General features: G+C 58.7%; 1 protein-coding gene across 4 annotated transcripts in view; it reads right to left on the minus strand.

Annotated features, from left to right (window-relative positions):
- Positions 1-20,914, minus strand: part of RNF123 (ring finger protein 123) — a 148,047-nt gene that overhangs the window by 101,501 nt on the left and 25,632 nt on the right. For all 4 annotated transcript variants that reach the window (XM_029049691.2, XM_029049689.2, XM_029049690.2 and 1 more), the window contains exons 10-22: positions 20,206-20,331; positions 19,707-19,821; positions 18,986-19,090; positions 18,552-18,677; positions 17,456-17,548; positions 16,225-16,298; positions 13,404-13,521; positions 8,820-8,919; positions 7,749-7,810; positions 7,453-7,524; positions 6,770-6,890; positions 2,535-2,636; positions 1,110-1,216 (exon numbers count right to left, since the gene is read on the minus strand). In XM_029049691.2, coding sequence (XP_028905524.1) covers positions 1,110-1,216; positions 2,535-2,636; positions 6,770-6,890; positions 7,453-7,524; positions 7,749-7,810; positions 8,820-8,919; positions 13,404-13,521; positions 16,225-16,298; positions 17,456-17,548; positions 18,552-18,677; positions 18,986-19,090; positions 19,707-19,821; positions 20,206-20,331 — 1,321 coding nt within the window. The remainder of the gene's footprint in view (positions 1-1,109; positions 1,217-2,534; positions 2,637-6,769; positions 6,891-7,452; positions 7,525-7,748; positions 7,811-8,819; positions 8,920-13,403; positions 13,522-16,224; positions 16,299-17,455; positions 17,549-18,551; positions 18,678-18,985; positions 19,091-19,706; positions 19,822-20,205; positions 20,332-20,914) is intronic.

A 20,914-nucleotide genomic window follows, 5' to 3' on the forward strand; every position in this document is an offset into this window, starting at 1 on the left:
CTGGGAAGGACCTGCTGCTGTTGTGACCTAGGAGCGATAGAGCGAACGCTGTGCCACCAGGGACGAGGATTTAGCCTAGGGTCCCTGACGCTCGGGGCTTTCCAGACAGCTGAGAAGCCGCGTGGCTCAGTGGAAGGAGCACAGGCTTGGGAGTCAGAGGTTCTAATCCCGGCTCCGCCACTGGTCGGCTGCGTGACCTCGGGCAAGTCACTTCGCTTCTCTGGGCCTCGGTTACCCCATCTGAAAAATGGGATGAAGACCGTGAGCCCCACGGGGGACAACCTGATTACCCTGCATCTACCCCGGCGCTTGGAACAGTGCTTGGCATCATTATCGTCAGTCCCAGTGTAGAACCGCATCCTTGCGGCTACTGGGACCCAGAAGGAGCTCCCCCAGGCAGCCCAGGGTTCGGGCGGAGAGCATCGGAGAAGCCCTGGGGCCTCTCCAGGAATCGGGGGAGTCCAGGTAAGAGGCGCCGCACGCTTAGCACGTGTCCCTTAGCGCAAGCACTCCGTGGGAGACTCCTCCAGCCTGCGGTTCCCCTGGGTGAGTTGACAACGCCTTCCGAGGAGGGGTCCTGAAGCGCGGCAAAGGCCCGCCTATCTGCCTGGCTGCAACCTTCTCCGATTCTCGTCTCTGAACTGGACTGGAGGCTCCAGCGTCACTCGTCTTTGGTCATCCTGAACCCCCCCCCCGGGATGATCCGGTCCCGCCACTTGCCTCCTTCCCCAGTCAGGCTGGGTTTCAGAGGGCAGCTTTCTGCCTCTGTCCTGATGAGAAAGGAATCGGCAAGAGAGATCTGACGGAGTAAATGTGGGAGACCCTAAATAGGACATCTCGAAGCGCCTCACTGACAGCGCCTCGGCTGGCGGGGGCAGGAAAAGGGACGAAATGGGGCCACAGAGAAGGGTGGTGATTCGCCCGGATCCACTCGGCGAGATCTCCGAGGAGCCCGGCACCCAGACCGGCGCGGTCGCTCCGCTGCGGCCCAGGCAAGAGGCGAGAGACGGCGGAACTCCGATCTTCCAATCTGAGGATCTACCTTCCCGAGGAGATCGGGCTCCTCGGAGGGACAAGCAGCGGCTGGAGAAAAAGGTGGGGTGGGTTACCTGCGTGGTGGAAGCTGTGGATTCCTCATCCTCCTCAAGGTCATCCATGGTGATGGCCTGAAGTTCCGACGGATCGATGAGGATATTGGCCTTCACGGCCAGATCGTCTGGGGGAAGCACACGGGACACAGGTTCAGGCGCTGGGGCCCAATGACAACCCCCGCCCGACCCCCACCTCGCATCCCGGGACAGAGGGCCGGGAAATCGGTGCCGCCGTGCACCTCCGGGGGCCGGATGATTGGAAGGGGACTCCCGGGCAGGCCTGCTACCCTCCCCGGGGCTTGGTCTGGAGTCACTCTGGAGGCAAAGAACAGAAAACAATCCCGTTGAGGCCAAGACAGAGAGGACCAAGCGACGGGGAATAAGGATACGTGAAGGGAGACGAGGTGAAATACGTCTCCCAGAGAATCTAGCTCCTTGCCCCGGAATTCCTTGGGGAATTTTCACTTTCTCTTAAAGAAAAATGTACAGAAATAAGCTCCGAAGACAGGAACCCAGTTCCTCCTCCAGACTCGTAGGGTTATTTCTGATGGAAAGAGTCCCGGTTTATCCATCCGCCCACTGAAGTCACCGGGTGGCACCGGGTGAAGCAGAAGGTTGAGGGGGTGGAAATGGGAGAAGCGCCACTTTCCAGTTCCGGGTTCCGTTCCCTCAGGGGGTTCCCTCTGCTCGCCTTGGATGGGGGACCCAGCCTGTCAGTCAAGGGTTGGAGGGAGTCTCAGGCCCATCGGAGACACGGGGCTGCTTGCATCCGGCCCCCGTGTATGAGACCTGCCCAGGGCAGGTACGCCTGGTTCATGATACCGGATAGCCCCCCGCTCTGCCCCTGGGCGTCTACCCGCATTGTCTGGTCTACCCTTCACTCTAGTTAACGTGGAGTCCTCTAGCGCCGAGGCCGGCGACATCCTCAGTGTGGGAGTCCCAACCTCAGTGAGGACCGGCACGTAAATGGGCTCTCACGTCACACATTTGGAGACTGCCTCCTTGCAGTGAGACCGAGTGCGTCGGAGCAGGTTTGCGCTCTCACCATCACACAGGACGGGGCGGGGGGATGGGAGGTTCCCCCAGGTCGGTCAACCACTCGTTCTTTCATTCGGTGGTATTTACTGAGCACTTACTGTGGGCAGAGCACTGTACTGAGCGCTCGGGAGGGCACAGTATAACAATAAACACATTCCCTGCCCGCAGCGAGTTTACAGCCGACGACCCCGAGCCCGCCAGCCAAAACAGGCCCGGTCCCAGAGTTCCGCGATCCTCTTCCCCTCTGGGTTCAGATCACCGCACGAGCTCCTGGGGGAACTGAACCAGGATTCCGAATTCGACGCTCCACGGGACGCGGGCAGAGCTGGGGCCCTTTATTCTCGCGGCTCCCTCGTTTCTCTCCAGCCCGGCCCCGAAGCTAAGCCCCCAAGGTTCCGCACTTACCTTTGAAGGTTTTTTTCAGATGAGACAGGAGTCCCCCGAGTCTCTGAAGGTCAAAGTAATCCACTTTCCCGTTATAGAACAGCTGAGGGGGAACATAGGCCTCTGCGGGAAAAATTTCATAGTCGACGGTAACGATGACGATGGTCTTCAGCAAGCACTTACTACGTTCTACCTACGCGACATCATTAAAATCCGCCCTCTCCTCTCCGGCCCAAGGGCTACCACGCTGATCCGAGCACTTATCCTATCCTGCCTCGACTACCGCGTCAGCCTCCTCGTTGACCTCCCCGACTCCAGTCCACACTTCACTCTGTCAGGGTGATTCTTCTGAAAAGCTGCTCAGTCCCCGCTTCCCCATTCCTCAAAAACCTCCACGGATTGCCCACCCACCCCTGCCTTAAACGGAAACTCCTTACCACTGGCTTTAAAGCACTCGATCGCCTTGCCCTCCCTAACCTTACCTCGCCGATTTCCTGCCACCCAGCGGGCACGCTTCGCTCCTCTAATGACAACCTACTCACTGGTTCTCCATACCGAAGACCGTGACGGGCGGGGATCGTCTCTGTCTGCTGCCGAACTGTCCATTCCAAGCGCTTAGTACAGTGCTCTGCACACAGCGGGCGCTCAGTAGCTACTATCGAATGAATCCATCTCGGCGCCGACCCCTTGCTCCCTCTGGCCTGGAACACCGGCCCCTTCACAACCGTCGGACCACCGCTCTTCTCACCTTTGAAGCTCCCTAAATTGGCGTCGCCTCCAAGAGGCCCTTCCTGACCAACCTCTCATTTCCCCCACTCCCTCTTCCTCCTGCATCTCCTATTCACTCGCTCCCCTTTTAACGCTTGATATTCACCCACCTTCAGCCCAACGGTACATTTGTACATATACGCCCGTTAATTTACTCCAATGTCTGACTCCCCTGCTAGCCTGCATGCTCCCTGCGGGCAGAGATCGTCCCCAAAGGGCCCGGTACAGTGCTCGACACACAGTAAGCGCTCAATAAATACCACCGATCAACGGACTGATCAGTGTCCTTTTTCCCCCACGCTTAGTACAGTGCCTTGCCCAGAGTGGGCACTTAATAAATACTATTTCTACAACCACTAAGGGTGGCTGTTGGGTGGATTCATTCATTCGATCGTATTCATTGAGCGCTACCGTGTGCAGAGCACCGTACTAAGCGCTTGGGAAACTGCGATACGGCAACAGAGACGCTCCCTGCCCACAGTGGGCTCACAGTTTGGAGGACTGGGATGCGACTGGGATACTACTAGACTAGATACGACTCGGGGTGTTGGGAAGGGATCAGGGAAGGCGTCCCAGAGAAGGTCGAATTTCAGGAGGGGCATGAAGATGGGGAGAGCTGTGGTCTAACGGACGTACGAAGGGAGGGAGTTCCGAGCCTGGAGTCCAGCTCCGGGTCCTGTACACTGGGGATCCCTTCCACTCATCTCGGGCGCGAGGTGGCCTAGTGGATCGGGCACGGGGCCGGGAGTCAGAAGGTCCTAGATCCTAGCCCCGGCCCCACCACCCGTCTGCTGTGTGACCTCGGGCAAGTCATTTAACTTCTCTGCGCCTCGGTTACCACAGCTGAGAAAGGGGGATTAAGACCGTGAGCCCCACGTGGGACACGGACTGTGTCCAACCGGATTAGCTTCTATCTACTCCAGAACAGTGCCCGGCACATAGTAAGCGCTTAACAAATACTATTCGGATCATTATCTGGAGGGAGTTTCACGCAGGACGGAGAGGAAGCGACGCAAGGAGCAAGCGGCGGGGGGGGGGGGGGGCTGTCAGGAGTGAGATACAGTTACAGGGTGACCTTCGGGGAGCAGAGCGTGAGAGCGAGGGAGTGGCAGGTGGGTTTGGAGGTCATCTGCATAGCGGTGGTAACTAATGCCATGCTGAGTGGATGAACTCTCCATGTGAATGAGTGGAGAGCTTGAAGATTAGGGGATCCAGAACAGAGTCTTCCTGTCAGGGGACGACCGGTGGAAGAGACCAAGGAATGAAACTGAGAAAGAGCTACCAGAGAGGTAGGAGGAGGAAAAAGGGAGGACAGGGTGGGTGGAAGGTCAGATAGCTTTTCCAGAAGGAGAGAATGGAGATTTTGAGAGTCACAGTAACACTATTAATGGCATTTACTGGTACGCTGTGCCTGGGAAAGTCCGACAAAAAGCAGTGACAAGCTCCATGTCAACAAGGAGCTTACGCTAGAATGGGGGAGAGAAACATCAAAATATTTATGAATAACATAATCTGGATAAATAACTGAGCGCACACACACACACCCGCCCCCTCTCGCCCAGGGCTGAGGCCGGATATAAAATAAATCCATGAGCGCTAGAGGTGGCTGGTGGATTTATACAACTTGGGGGTGTCGGGACTCGATCGGGGAAGGCTCGTTACAAGAGGAGGGATTTTAGAAGAACTCTGAATACGGGGAGAGCCAGAGCCTGTAGGATTGGGGGAGTTCCAGGACAGAGGTACAGTGTGAGCAGTGGGTCGGGGGCAAGAGAGTGGAGAGGAGGGTTCAAGCAGAAAACGAGCTTGGGAAGAATGAAGAGCACAAGGGGTAAAGAGAGAGACACCTAAGATGGAGAGAGTCGGTGGAGAACCTGGAAGCCGATCGTGAGGAGTTTCCGCTTTACGCTGGGGTGCCAATGGAGGGTTCTGAGCATGGAGGAGAAGGCCGATTTGCAGAGACGAAGCTGGGAACAAAATCCGGGACTCCCAACCCTGGCCTAATCCTGGCCTAGGAGTAGGAACCGTAAGAATGGGATTTACTATTTAAGGAGTGAGCAGAGGAAAGAACCAGAGGTGTTGAACCGCCCAAACTTATAATTGGAGAGCCTCGGCTGGGGGGGGGGGGGGGGGGGGGGGGTGTCCCCGATTTCTTTTTCACGGGGTCCCCTCCCTTCCCCCGAGTTTCTGGGGCAGAGCCTGAGCCTCGTAGGGTGCCTGGGACCTAGAACTGAGGGAGTGACCTGTGAATAAGAAAGAGGCGGTGGGAAAAGACCACCCAGAGCTCCAGGTGACGCCTGATCTTTACAAAAGACATAAAAAAGTTCACCCGGTCGCCTCCCGTACCACCTGTGACAGAGACGAAGGGAATAGGACCACATCCCCTTCACGGCGTGCCCACCTGCTGGCACCCCTGAACGGCTAACCCCAATCCTGCCCCACGAGGCCGTCTCCCTACACGCTCAAGCCTCAGGGTGATAGGCGAGTCGCCAGTCCTCCGCGGCCCAAGAGCTCCCGACCGGGTCGGTACTGCCCCAAATAGGAGAGATCTAGAGGGCTCCCTAGGAAGCAGGGGCAGGATGGGGATCGAGGGTACCCCTGCGGGTCTCCTGGCAGAAGCCCGGGGCCCACAGAGCACTAACCGCCAGCGGCAGCCCACGTTTGGCGGCTCTAAACGAGGTAGAAATCCCTGCCTTCACTCTGAAGCTACTCCGACGGAGGAGGCGCACCCGACGCATTCAGCACCCAGGGCACCACGAGAAAACGACCCGCCGGAATCGTGACCGCACAGCCTTTAAAAATCACTCAATCTCCTTTAGATTCAGTTGGCCACCTGCTCCTCTCCGCACCAACGCTCTGCTGCACCCGAAAACCAACTGCCAGCTACTGACCGGAGGCGTCGCCCACCTCTGCAGCAGGGGCTCCACTCTAACCCCGCCTCACTGAGGACCCCGCCAGAGCCCGGCGGGGCGGACCCTAAACCCCAAGTCGGCTCGGGACCGCCGAAAGGAGCAGAAGCTGGGGGGTCCTGCAGTCCCCCCCCCAGGCACTCGGATCCGCACCCTTTGAAAACGCTCGCTGTTCACTCTGCCCTCGGCCCCAGAGCGCTCACGCGCAGAGCTGGAATTTATTTTCACGTCCGTCTCCCCCTCTAGCCCGTAAGCTCTTCGTGGGCGGGAAACGTGCCCGCCGACTCCGGCGCGCTGCAGCGCCCCACCCGATGAGTACAGTGCTCGGCACAGAGTGGGAGCCCGATAAATCCCACCGACCGACCGACTCGGAGGAGCGAGGGCAAGGCGGGCATCTTCTTCCGGTCCCGAGCCCCACAAGAGCTTCCGCCTTTTTGTCAACGGCTCCTCGCGCCCACCAAACCCTCGACTGTTTTTCTCACACGGGCGGAAGAGGACGACGACCAGGAGGCTCTCCGAGGCAAGGGTCACCCCTTTCTCTCCATCCGTGTCCCTCCCCTCCCTCGAGGACTCTACCGTTACCTTCGCTGCTCCCTGCCGACGGGTTTGTAGTCAGATGCCCGTCCCAGTAGTGTCTCAAGGCGGCGACGAGCCGATGCAGGAAGCACACCATGTACTCTGGGGGGCAGAGGACGGTCAGGTTCTAAAAGGGAAGCAAAAGGAAAATGAGGATTCGCACAGGTGACCCGTCCCGATGTTTCCCCGAGAGCAGCTCTCACTGATCCTACCCCTCCGGCACCGAAGCCCTCCTCCTCCTCGCCTTCGATCTTTCGCTAACAAGACACGCTTTTCGGATCCGCCATCTCTCCCACCGTACCCGCTCGGTAGATGCAGTCGGTAGCCTTACGTCGTTCAACGGGTAGGGCCGCGGATCCAGGCTGCGCCAGCGTAGCAGGCCTGTCATCTACCTCCCAGGGCGCGGTCTGGCCCCCAGCCGGTTAGTACTGGCAGGCCAATCCTCTCATTCGTATTCATATTCTCTCTCTCCCCTCTCATTTTCTTTCCTCTCTCCCATTCTCTCTCTCCTCTCATTCTTCTCTCTCCTCTCTCATTCCCCCTCTCTCTCTGATGTACCCCAGTGACTCTGAGGCCATCCGCCGGCTCTTCGATTTGCTCCACGAGCCGGGCCTACGGGAAGGCCAAGGGCACGGGCTGCCCTACGACTGGGATCGGTGGATAATACGGTCCCCGGGCAAACTACTTACCCCGCGGTTGCTGGCATTTTCCTGCAAGAACTTCCGAAACTTGCTCATGAAGATATATCTGGAGGCTTCACCCTGGAAGGGACATAAGGAAATGCTCCAGCCCCCATCCTCCGAGCAGGAGAGAAGCTGAGCTGCCCAAGGCGGCCCCCGGGGTTGGCAGATCAGAATGCTATTCGGCAGCGGATCGGACGGGATTCGCCTCGACCCTTCAAATGCCACGGGCCCCCACCCGACGGTCCCACAGAACCTCAGCGTGGTTGTGTGGCGGGAACAACCCCTGGGTCTTCTCTACTCACCCCGTTTTTGTCTTTGTTGTTTAGCAGTAACTTCAGGATCTCAACCTGGAGTCTCTCAACCACTGCAAAGAGAAAACCACCAATTCAGCCCGGAGGCACTCTAGTCCAGCCCGGCTCAGACTCTACTGCCAGCGGTCGCGCTCTCTTCAACCTCAAAAGGGACAGGCTTGCTCCCTCTGACCTCTCTCCCCTCCCCGGATTACAAAATGGCCGAGTCCGGGAAATGGCCTTCCGGGTACCCAGAAGCGAACCCTCGCTTGAATCGATCGTATTTATCGAGCTCTTACCGTGTGCAGAGCACCGTACTGAGCGCCTGGGAGAGTACGAGCAACAACACAACAGACACAGACGCGTTCCCTGCCCGGAACGAGTTTACAGGTAGAGGGGGAGACCGACGTTAATAAAAATGACGGCAGCTGGGACTAGAACCGCCATGCGCCGGCAACGTTTTCCTCTTCCCCGGCTCGCCCGTGCAGCAGCAGATTCGGCCGCTCAGAACCGGTCACGTTCCGAGAGATGCCTGGGGCCAGCTTTTCCCAAGGAGTGTTTGTCTGCCCCTCACTCCGGGGGGGGGCCTTGATTTCACAAAACTCAGCAGGGCCGAGGACGGTGCCAGGGACCGTGAGCCATCAAATCTAACGGCTGAGGTCTGACTCGGTCAGAGCCGGGGTGGAAATCTGAGCCACTGCAGAAGAGGACCCTGGGACCTCCCTTCCGACTGTGAAGCTGATCAAAGTGGCTCCCCTCCGAGGCAACGCTCACCCCGGGCAATCCTGAGGCAGCAGGGCTAACGAGAGCCCCGAAGGGAGACGGTACCCTGAAGAGAGCCCATTTCAAGAGCCCGAGAACCCGGGGTCACCAGCCACTGCAGGAAGCAGGGGCATTCTGTTTCCCTCCGCCACCTAAAGCCCCCTTCCCAGAAACCCCTTCTCCCCCACGGCGAGGAACTGAGCCTCTGCGGGCCGAATCCGTCCCTCGACGACGTGGCCGATCTCTGCTTTCCCCAGTGAGCCCTGAGGTTCTCCGAGCACCCCGACCGAAGAAGCGAAAGCGACAAGGTAACCCCGAGACCTTCGATGCGTTTCTTCAGCCTCTGGCAGCCTCTCTCATAGGCCCGGCGCCTCAGCCGCTCTTCGGAATCCTCCTCCTTCACGCCCTTAGTGTCTTTTCCCTGGGGTCAAAGGAAACAGCATCAGGGATAAACGGAAGTGACCGGAAGATGAGCACTGGAAAGTCGGGGGCGGGGGGGCTACGAAAGCACCATCTCCTTGGCACCCAGTGTAGAAGGGGCCTCAAGCTGAGAAAGATGAGTGCCTACAGCTCGCTGTTGATCCAAGAAAAGCTGAGATGCCCTCAAGCATCTGGCCAACTCCGGGGGCGGGGTTCGGGCAGAGGGGTGACGGGGGAAGGGGCCGTTCCTCAGCCCAGCCCTCCTCCCCAAAATACGGCCGGGAACCACAGAGGGACTTGAGAGGCGGGGGGCAAAAAGAAACGGACCCGATCTGCCCCTCAACCCTACCTTTCTGCGGGTTGGATGGCTCTGTAAAACCAAGTGGAGTGTCCCATTTCCCCGAAGGGACGGGAGTTTACCTGGGCCACGGACACGGAACCGGGGATCTCAATTCCGGAGCACTGGGTCAGGAATTTAAGGGCGGTCTCGGGATAGTCAGTCGGTCAAACGATCGACCGCATTTACTGGGCGTTTACCGTACACGGAGCTCTGTACTCAGCGCTTGGGAAAGTACAGTGCACCGGAGTCGGTAGACGTGCTCCCTGCCTACAGGGAGTTACGGTTTGGAGCGGGGAGAACAGACATTAAAATAAATTACAAATGTGTGATTTAAGTGCTGTGGGACGGAGGTTGGCGTGAAGAAAGGGTGCAAAGCCAAGTGCAAGGGAGAAGCACAAAGGAGAGGGAGCAGGGGAAATGAGGGCTCAGTCGGGGAAGACCTCTTGGAGGAAGTGTCCTCTTCGTAAGGCTTCGAAGGTGGGGAGAGCGGGGGTCTGCGGGTTACGGAGGGGGAGGGAGTTCCGGGACCGAGGGACAAGACGGGCAAAGGGTCGGTGGCAAGAGGGACGAGATCGAGGTACGGCGAGTAGGTCTGCGTTAGAGGAGGGAAGTGAGAGGGCTGGGTCGTAGTAGGAAATCAGAGAGGCAAGATAGGAGGGGGGCAAGGTGACTGAGTGCCTGAAAGCCAATGGTAAGGAAGGAGTTCCCGTTTAATGCAGAAGTGGAGGGGCAATCCTTGGAGGTTCCTGAGGAGTGGGGAAACATGGATTGAATGAGTTTTTAGAAAAATGATTCGGGTAGCAGAAGCGGGGAAGAGACAGGAGGCAGGGAGGTCAGCAAGGAGGCTGACGCAGTAGTCGAGGCGGGATAGGATAATTGATTCGATCAGCGTAGCAGCGGGTTGGACGGAGAGGAGAGGGAGGATTTCAGCAGTTGTGAAGGTCGAACCGACAGGACCGCATGACACAGCGTGTGGGTTGAATGGGCGAGATGAGTCGAAGATGACGTCAAGGCTACGGACTTGGGTGGATGGTGGTGCTATCTGTAGTGATGAGAAAGGCACAGGGAGGATGGGAAGGTGGGAGGGAAGATGAAAAGTTCACTTTCGGATATAGGAAGTTAGAGGACATCGAGGTGGAGATGTCCTGAAGGCAAGAAGAGATACGAGACTGCAGAGGAGGAGAGGGATCTGGGTCGGAGATGCAGATTTCGAATGATCCGCAGAGAGATGGTAGTCGGAGCCGCGGGAGTGAATGAGTTCTCCAAGCGAGCGGATGCAAACGGAGAATAGAAGGGGACCCGGGATTGGGCCTTGAGGGCCTCCCACAGTTAGGGGGCGGGAGGCAGAAGAGGAGCCCGCGAAAGAGACCGAGAAGGAGCGGTCAGAAAGTCAGGAGGAGAACCAGGAGAGGAGAGCGTCAGTGAAGCCGAGGTTGGATAACGTCTCCGAGAGAAGGGGGTGGCCCACGGAGCCGAAGGCAGCTGAGCGGTCGAGGAGGCTTAGGGTGGAATAGAGCCCGGTGGACCCCTCTCAGGATCGCACCCGAGAGTTTCCGGTACTCTACCGGTCTCGACTACGGGAGGGAGAGTCAAGCAGAGGCCTGCCCATTCCATTCCTGGCTTGGGCAGGGCTAGCGAGTGGAAGGCAATGTGCTACGAGTCAAAACTCACCTGTGCTGGGCAGCAGCGGCAAGGGAGAGTCGAGGGCGGAGACTCAAGCTGACTGCGCGGAAGAAGGCAATGGTAAACCACTTCCGTATTTTTACCGAGAAAACTCTACGAATACACTCCCAGAACGACTGCAGACGGAGGCGGGGCGTTCTGGGAGAGATGTGTCCGCGGAGTCGCTATGGGTCGGAGGTGACTCGACAGCGTAAGACAAGACAAGAGAGGCCATTGGATCTGGCAAGGAGGAGATCGCTGGTGAACTGAGGGCTGTTTCTGTTGGAGCCAAGGGGGCAGATCGGAGGGGATCGAGGAGAGAACTGGAGGAGAGGAAGTGGAGGCAAAAGGTGTAGACAACTTGTTTAAGGAGGTTGGAGAGGAGCGGGGGGAGGGAGACGGGGTGCTACCGGGAGTCGTGGGGTCAAGGGACGGGGTTTTTTTTAGGATATAGGAGACATGAGCGTATCTGAGAGCAGTGGGGGGAAAAGCCATCGGAGAGTGAGGAGTTGAGGATGGCGGTCGGGGACAAAAGAAGGGATGGGACAAATGTTCCGATGAGGTGCGGAGGCCCTATCCGGACTTAGCCGGCTCTTTCCAGCAGCCTGGACTTCCGCTTCCTATAACTTACAAGACTATCCAACCTGTGACCCATCCAACTGGGTCTCCATTTACCCATCCCCCCCCCCCCCCCCGAGTGAAGAGGTTCTTTCGGATCAGCAGGGTGCCGTTTTTAGCTAAAAAAAAAAAAAAAAGTGCCGCCGCCCCAGATTCAGCAGACTTGGTAACTTGATATGCGGGACAGCCCGGAAAGGTCGGGGTCGGAAGTGTGGTTTTAACAATGAGCACAGTTCACATATTTCTACGCTGCTGCTGAGCCGGCAGTTACCGGAGAGGGACGGGAGTGCACTGAAGCCACGCTCCTTACGCCTATCACCTTATGCAGTTTTATTAACCCGCGGCACAGGCGAGCTCTCCGCCTTCCGGTCCGTGATGGCCCAACGGGCTATCTGCGCCGGTCTGCGATAGCCCAGCGATAGCCCCGCACAAAGGAAACGGGGAGAGGCCCAGAGGCTCCCGGATCTGAGAAACCGTTCACTCCTCAGGAAACTTCCCAGAGGGAAATCTATTCTGCACAGGCGTCAAATGCAGGGGAGGAACTGGGCAAGGAGGAGGGGGGGCTAGGAACCCGGGGAGAAACGGGGAGGAGAGGGAGCCTCTGCCAATGCGAAGGGAATGGGCGCGGCGTGGCCTAGTGGAAAGAGCCTGGGACCGGGAGTCAGGCGATCCGGGTTTGAACCCCGCCTCTGTCACCGGCTGCCGAGTGACCCCGGGCAGGTAGCGGCTTAACCTCTCTGGACCTCGGTTGTAAAATGGGGATAAAATCCCTGCTCTTCCTTATCTCTTCAACTGTGAGCCCCGGGCGGGACAGGGACTCCGTCCAATGGCAGGCACCAACTTTTCATCTTGAGCAAATAACGGGGCAGGGACTTTGCGGGGGCGGAGGATTGGGAGGGGACACGTTTCAAAGAACTAAGAAGTCAAAAAGCCACCATCTGGGATCTTTTCAGCCCCGACTGAAAACTCTCAGGTCTGGGAGTCGGGCTCGGAGATCCGCGGGGGCAATCTCCCCCCCGTCGCCCCCGGTGGAGTGGGCAGCCGTGTGCCCCACCTAGGAAGTGCTTAATAAATACTGCGACAGTTACTGTTACACGGGAAACTGGCATTGGCCAGGGAGACCGAGGGTCAGCAAGGCCAACTACCGGGAAAGGGCTCCGTGAGTGACGCGCCCTCAGAAGAGCGGCTGTCGGAAACGGAGCGGTGAATCCCTGAGGGCGGTAACCCCCGGGTTTAGGTTAGGAATGAATACCAGATCGGGGATGGGCCCTTATTCCTGTATGTGATTTAAGATTCCACTCGTGCCAATACACTCTACCGTTCCTCAGGGAAACCCTGCAGTATTTAGGACCGTCACAGGGGCCGGCGAACCTCCGAACAGAGTAAACGTTGGTTTTTGTGTTTACGGCCAAAGAGCGGGCCAGAGCGACCCGTGAGCGTCGAACCTAGAAATGCGGAGACTCGCCGTCTCGGGGAGGGAGCGGGGCTTTGGGCCTTCGGGGACGGGGCCGGCGAGCCGAACCCGACTGCTTCCCGTGCCCTCCGGGCGTCCCGCCGCGGGGTGGCGGCGGCCAACTACTGGGGCCATCTCTGGCGGCGCTAGCGAGGAGCCCCCGAAGGGTCCCCAGCCCAGAGGCGAACCTCGGTGTCGCCGCCGGGCTTCTGACCTCCAAGTGGCCGGAAAGGTAGCGAATAACGGCAGGGGTGATCTGTTTCCAGTCGCGAGGCTTAACGGCACACGGAACCCAAACCGTCAGGTGCCGGATTAGCCCAGGAGCCCCGGGGGGACGCGGAGGGTGGGCCGAAATGACAACCCGCCCTACGGGCATCTGACAGACTAGGGCTCGGGAGAGCAGCTCTCCTACCTCTTTGCTGGACCGATCTGGCCACCATGTGGTAGGGATGAGCTCTTGCAGACCAGCCTCCTCCACCCGCAAGGGACTCTTGATGTAGAAGAAGACCACGGAGCGCAGCACGTCAAATCTGTAGGGGCGTTAAGGAACCAGGCATTCCCAGCAGCGGGCCAGCCCCCAGCCCGACCAGTCCCTCCAAATCCCCTCTGATCCACCTTCCCGACCGGACCCCCCCCCCCCCCGGGATGCCTTCTCGTCCCATTTACCCAGAATTCCCCCGAGTCCCCCGAGTTCCCAACGGGGACGCCTGCGGCAAGTCGGCGTCGTCGGAAGCCCTGGGGCGTTTCACTTGTAGAGTGAGACTTCCAAGGGTCGGGGGGACCCGACCCGCTAACGGCGTTAACGGTTCCCTCCGGAACGTGTGAGGGTGGCCTGCCGGCGACCCGCAGTTCGAGCATCTTACTAGTCCCGCGAACTGGACTTTCGCGCTCATCCGTTAACCCCTCGCTTCTTGGCGCGCCTCCTCCGAGTTCACTTCCGCTGAACGGTTTCCCATCTGAGGACGGCGGAGGCGAGAGGGGCTGAAGCGTTACCCGAAGAAATGAAACCGACACCGTGTGGAAATTGAGATCCGGAAAGGGGCTCTACCTCACCCACCTGCTTCCTCTCGCCCCTGCTGACTGGACTCCAGCGACTCATCTCTCTCTCACGGCATTCCCGACACAAGCCTAGTTTCAATTCAAACTCTCGGGTTTACAGCGGGAGTGGTTTGGTGTTCGGCGGCCCTTGGCCAAAATGAATCCCCAAGCCTACCGGAGTGTGGGTCGGGGGGGGGCGGGGGGGGATGGGATTCTGGATCGATCGGCTTTCTCCCAGTTACGATACCAGGGAAAGAGCAAATGCACCCGCCTCGACTACCGCGTCGGCCTCCTCCCTGACCTCCCTAACTCCAGTCTCTCCCCGCTCCGGGCTATACTTCGCTCTGTTGCCTGGATCGTTTTGCTAAAATATCCTTCTGCACACATCTCTCCGCTCCTCATAAATGTCCAATGGTTGTCCATCCGTCTCTGCATCAAGCAGAAACTACTCACTGTTGCTTCTACAGATCCCACCTCCCCGCTACCTATCCTCGCTCCTCTCCCATCACAACCCAGCCTGCAAACTTCACTCTGTTAACACCAACTTTACTGTCCCCGATCTTGTCCCTCTTGCCGTCAACCCCCCGAAACTCCCTCTTCCCAGCCGACAGACCACCGCTCTCCCTCTCTTCACGGTCCTACTCAAAGCGGATCTCCCCGGGGAAACCTTCCCTGACTAACCTCTCATCTCCCCACCCTATTCTCCTTCTCCCTTCTAAGCCCCTGGATACTCAGCCCGCCCCCCACGGAACTTGGTTACGCCTCCTTACGCTCTGCTGCGTCTCCCAGCCGTCATCTATTTCGATGTCTATCTTCCCCCTTGGACTGTAAGCTCCTTGAGGGAGTCCGAAATGAACTTCCTGGTGGATTTGCTCAACCCGGTCCCTCAACCCCCACATCCACACAGGGCCTGGAGAAACAATGTTGCCTCCCCTGAGATTATCTTCCCACACCACAGAAAGGGTGAGGCAGACAGGGAGGGGAAAACGCTCTGTCCCTCGGTTCCTCCTCCTCTCCTTGCCCTGGTTTCTCATCTCCGTTCCCTCTGCCTCACCCTAATCAGAATACAAAAAAACACAGCCCGAACAGATAAACATACAAGAAAGCGGAAGGTCAATGGGCTGAAGTAAAAGCCTGCATTTTACGTAAAAGTAGGTCAGGCTGTACTTCTCGCTTTGTTGAAAGAGCCATTAAAACCATCAGCCAGGTCACTGCACTGGCTGTGAACTAGGCTCTTCGAAACTCTGAACACCTCTGAGAGCACGTGCTACCTAGGAAACGATCCCATAACCCCAGCTCACCCCCAGAAAAATCTCCTCTCCCCGGCAGCCCCCAATAACCTCCCCTGCCCCGGAAGCTTCCGGGAACCACCACCCCCCCCCCCCCCCCAACCATGGACCAACCGTTATCGCCGGAAAAATATATTCGACAGGCATCCCGAAAGAGCCGACACCCTGAATCGCAGAGAGTCCAGGGGAGACCGGGCCTGGGGCAAGCTGGGCTACCACAGGGAGCCACGGCACCCCTCCGCTGCCAAATCCGGGTCCGCGACGGCGGAAAACGCCAGGAGCCCTCGACGTCGTCCTTGGCTTCCCTCAAGGCCCCGCCGCTCACGAAGGGCCGAGGGGGAGCGGTGTAGCGGGGAACCCTCAGGTCAGCAGGCCAGGAATCTCCAGAGTGACCGCTCCACCTCCCCCCGTGAAATGTGGCCAGGCAGAAGAGCGTGGCGTTTCCCTTCTCTGGCATACCCACCGGGGGGCTTGTCACTGCTGCGTGTTTTGTGCTGCGCAAATGAAAAACCCTTTAATTTTGCCGCCTTCTCTGTTTGAGACCCCCGTGGGACCCCGCGAAACACCCGATTTCCATTTTGCTTGCGTTTCAGAGAAAATACCACCGGCAACCTTGCTCTCGGGGCCACCGTCCTAGCAAAACCACACAACGGAAACGAAGTCGAATTTTTAAAACTCGGAGGAGAACCTACCAATTTCCGACCCGGAAAACCCTCCAACTCGAGATGGGTTAAGAGAGACCATTCCTGCTCCATTTGCGCCAATCGAGTTAACCTTCTCGTTCGCGCCCGGCTTAGAGGAAAGGATGCCCCTTCTCGAAAGCACGCGCTCTCCGTCCCCAAAACCGGTCCGACGTCCCCCGCTCAGTCCCAGACGCCAAGATGAACGTTAACAGGAAAAGGATACAGAATATTGTTAAGAAGAAACTTCCGAGATTTCTCGTGCTTCAGGACTGCGAAGGTGAGACGCAGGTAATGAATCTGGAGAGAGAGGACCGACAGATTCCCAGTCGCTCACTCCGACGCTGGCATTTAGTGAGCACCTACTGTGTGCGAAGCACCGTACTGGGCTCTCGGGAGAGGGCACCGGAGGCTAAGGGCCCGATCCCTGTCCGCAGTGGGTTTACAATTTAATGGGAGAGGCGGGGCAAATAAATTATATGCAGATACCAGGAGCGAAAGGGAGAACGAAGATACGATGGGATACATGACAGCGTCAGGAGGAAACAGCTGAATCGATCGCGAAGCCGCACGGCCCAGTGGAAAGAGCACAGGACCGAAAGGTTCCAACTGCGGCTCGGCCACTTGCCTGCCGGGTGATCTCGGGCAGGCCACTTAACTTCATCTTTGAAGACGGGGCCTGGGGGGGGGGGGGGGCTGGTTTAGCGGAAAGAGAACGGGCTTGGGAGTCGGAGGTCATGGGTTCGAATCCCGGCTCCGCCGCTTGGCGGCTGTGTGACTGTGGGCAAGTCACTTCGCTTCTCTGGGCCTCAGTTCCCTCATCTGGAAAATGGGGCTGAAGACTGTGAGCCTCACGTGGGACCACCTCATTCCCCTGTATCTCCCCCGGCGCTTAGAACGGTGCTCTGCACATAGTAAGCGCTTAACACATACCGACATTATTATTATTCTTACTTTGGGCAATCACTTCTCTTTGCCTCAGTGACCTCATCTGCAAAATGGGGATTAAGACCACGAGCCCCACGTGGGACAACCTGATGACCCTGGATCTACCCCAGCGCTTAGAAGAGTGCTCGGCACACGGTAAGCGCTTCGCAGATGACGTCATCGTCATCATGACTACTGAAGGGCGAGGGAGTCCCAGGTCAGGGGAACAGACGCGGCCCACGGAGGAAGGGAAAGGTCAGGCAACGGGGAATCGAGGGCGGGGGGGCGGATGACTAGGCGGCCAGCCAGAAGGAAGCGACGACAGACGGTTACGAGCAGACTCAGCGCTACAGCCTAAAGCTCGGGGGGGCAAGAACACCACACCCATCCAGTTATCACAGAGGGAACGGCACAGACGGGACTGGAGCTGGAGACGCTAGATCAGGCCCGAGTCAGAAGGGCGACGGAGACCGCAGCAGAGCCCCGGCAAACGGCGGTGGACGGCCGGGAAGCCCGGCACCGCTACTCACCTGCAAGCTCAGGTCTGGCACGATCGGGGAGAACCTGTACGCCCGAAGCAGGGACATCATCAACTGTTTGAGGCACTCGTGGACCTCGTAATCCTGGAAGGGCAAGAAGAAGTCAGCTCCGGGAGACAGGGCCCCGCGGGGCTGGGGGGGGGCGGTTGGGGCCGGGAGGAGCTCGGAGTAGAGTCTGGCAGGGGCTTCCCAGGAACCGAGCTGGTCTCGGGTTGGCTAGGAGAGCACTGGACTCTGTGGCCCCCGCCCTGTCGAGGACAGGAGCCAGGCCCAGCCGCTGAAGACCGCCAGATGCTGCCCAACGCGTGCAGTGCCTTCGCACCTTCCCAGTGGTCTCCGTGGGCTGCTGGAACTTCAGGTCCCGGCATCTCAAGGGAGGGAAAGCGGAAGGGGAACCCTCACACGTTTCTACGGTGGCTTTTCTACATTCGTTCTCCATTCCTCCCTCCCACAGCCAGGACACGACATCTTCATTCTCAATATCTCCACACGCCCCTCACCCCGGCCCGGTTCGATTCGAACACAGCAGCGTCGGACCCTTTCCACCTCCGAAAATCCCCTCGAGGCCTTTCTCCTTCAACCTCCCCCCTCCACTGTCACCCATCCTCGGCAGCCCTTTCTGCCCGAGGAATCATCATGTGAAGCAGAGATTTCACGGACCTACAGGAGCACTGGCCTAAGGGACAAAATAACGGAATTCAGGAATCTTGGATTCTGGCTCAACTCTGGCCCTGACCCTCTCCCTCTACCGTTTCTTTCCTCAGCTCTTTACTCGAAGATCAGGATCAACTCTGCCCCTTCCCTTCAACTCCCTGGGAAGCAGGACAAGTGGAAGAATGAGATCCGACGTATGAATGCCGCTCTGAGCTCAGGTGGCAAAAGGAGATGACTGAACTCGGGCTGGGTCCCAATTCGGGGACTCTGACGGCAGGAAGCTGAATCGATGATATCTGCCGAGCATCTATACCGTGCGCGGGACACCGTGCCGAGGGCTTGGGGGAGTCCAATGCAACCGCGTCGGTAGGACACGTTCCCTGCCCCGAAGGAGCTCCCAGGCTGGGGCGGGGGGCAGAAAGCAGCGACTCGCCTCCATAAGCAGCCACATGACATCCAGAAGTTGATTCACCAACGGATGGGCCTCTAGCGGCCCACCAAGCTCCAGGATGCTCAACAGGAAGGTCATGAGGACATCCTCCACCACGTACACTTTGCTCTGCGGATCAGAGAATTTAGGGTGAGTCCCCGTCACCCGGCGAAGCGGCCAGCGTCGCACGCTCGCTCCTTGGGAACCGTCTAGGGAGAGAGCGTGAGGGGTGGGGAGGGTGCCGGGCCGTCGGCTCTCGTGTTTCCCGGAACGGAACGGGTTGGTTGGTGCGCCCACCCGCCACCTCCAGCCGGGGATCGCACCCTCAGAAACGTCGGGTCTCCAACAGGGCGAAGGAGCAGTCGGAGGAGGGTGGCCTACGATTACTACTTTCCCGAGCAAGTGCCAGAGGAGTCCTGGGAAAGCCCAGCACTTACCAAGAGCGGAGAAAAATGGTTAAAGATGTGAGCCAAGGTGATCAGGACTGTGGGCTCTCCCTGGAGATGCCAAGCCGCCATTGGCTGCTCAACCAGCTTCCCCTCCTGCAATAAGTCGGAGACGCGTGAGGAGGACGTGCCTGGCAGGGGCTCCCTCTACTCCCGGCCCTCCCCTTGAACGCCTCCACACCTCCAGTGAGCGAGCCTTGGGTTTCCGCCCAGCCCCTCCGCTTTGGACGCGCCTATACCATCCAAGGCCCGCTGTCCGGGGGAAGTCTCGGGGTCCCCACGGGGGAAGCCCCCACCTCTTCCCGGGGAGACCCGCTCTTCACTTCCTAAAAGGACAAGGCCAGACAAAGAGAGCGTTCCGAGCTGGCCAGGCCCCAGCCGGTGCTAAACTACTCCAGCCTGCTCTGCGGGACGCTTCCCCACCCTCCACCAGGCGTCCCGATCGGCAAGCAGCTGGCTCCCCAGCAGAGCTTTCCCGCGACTGGGAACCTCCAGTCCGGTGGCCCCAAGTGGGAACCGCTCCTGTCACTAGTATATTCTTTCCTGGTGCCACTACGGTGCTCCGCGCAGGGTAAGCGCTCGATAAATACAACTACCGCTTTCACGAGCGAGGGCCTTGGGGCAACTAAGCGAACCCTCACGGCCACGGGGTTAGAGTCCCGAGCCCAGTCGGCAGTCCCCTCGCTAGCCCAGCGCGTCTCCCACGGCTCACCGACACATCGAGTCCCACTTCCAGGACGTTCTTCAGGTAGCCCAGCAGCTTCCGGGCTTTCATCAAGTCAGCCCGAGGCGGGCCCTGCAGGGGTCTGTAGCCTTCCACGGGATATGTGGCACGGGAGTTAAGCACTCTGCATAAGCGGGAGAAATCCAAACCCCAACCCCGCCAGCTCCCCGGGAAACCCAGCGGGTGGTTTGGGAGTTGGGACTTGTGCTCCGGGCGTATTCCCCCCTCCCCCCCGGGCCTCGCCTCCACACTCCGGGGCTACTCCAGGGAGGCGACGGACTCATCCGGGGAAAGCGACTGGGAAAAGCGCGGTGTGGATTCGCTCTACGGGGAGCACCGAATGAGTCGAAGCTCCCGACTCCCAGGCGGGTACTCGCGCGTGTAGGCTAGGGGAAGATTGGGGAAACCACAGAGGCGCTCTTCCAGGAGAGTCCGAGCGTGGGAGGGTGCTCTAGGGCGTCCCAGAGCCCCACTTTGAAAAGGATATCGGAGTGGGCGACTGCCAAAGTTAAACGCCACTGATTCTTTGAAAGACAGACTGATGGCCGGGAAGTAAGCTATGCCGTAGCCTCTGGAGATGGTATCGAACGCTATCCCCAGAGACACACCGTTCCTGTGACGCAGAAGAGATACGGCATTGAAGGGACCGGGCAGCACAGAAGGAGAGCCCTCCCGCGCTCACGTCCCTTCGGTCTCCTCCAAGGGGCCCTACCCCACTTGATTTCTAACCTCCCCAGTTTATCCCCCCCCCAAATGCCACTTCACCACGTTGGCACCACCTACACCCTTGTGGACTCGCGATTTCCCACGGCATTTCTACGCACAGCCTACCCACCCTACTATTTACGCACTAGCTCTCGCAGCCTCTTCCTTCTTTCGCCTATGGAAAAATCATCTGAGCACCTGTCTCCCCCCCCACCAGGTTGTAAACTCCTTGAGAGGGGAGGGATGATGACCCCCAAATGCTTAGTAAAGTGTTCTGCCCCCAGCAGGTACTCAATGAGTACTGTCGGTTAGCCGGTGGAGAGCGAGGAGTGACCTAGCTCAGGAGCACGTTTCCCTTTGGCAGAAGCAGTCGTGGGGAGAGCAAGAACGGACATTTCCCTTACCAGAAGGTGGTGGGTTAGACCTCTCAGCTGGAACCGAGTAAGAGGATACTTGCTGCCGAGCAAATGTGCTGGAGGAAGGGCTCGTGT

Source organism: Ornithorhynchus anatinus, chromosome X1 (assembly GCF_004115215.2).
Source record: "Ornithorhynchus anatinus isolate Pmale09 chromosome X1, mOrnAna1.pri.v4, whole genome shotgun sequence".
In the NCBI taxonomy this organism is placed as follows: Eukaryota; Metazoa; Chordata; class Mammalia; order Monotremata; family Ornithorhynchidae; genus Ornithorhynchus; species Ornithorhynchus anatinus.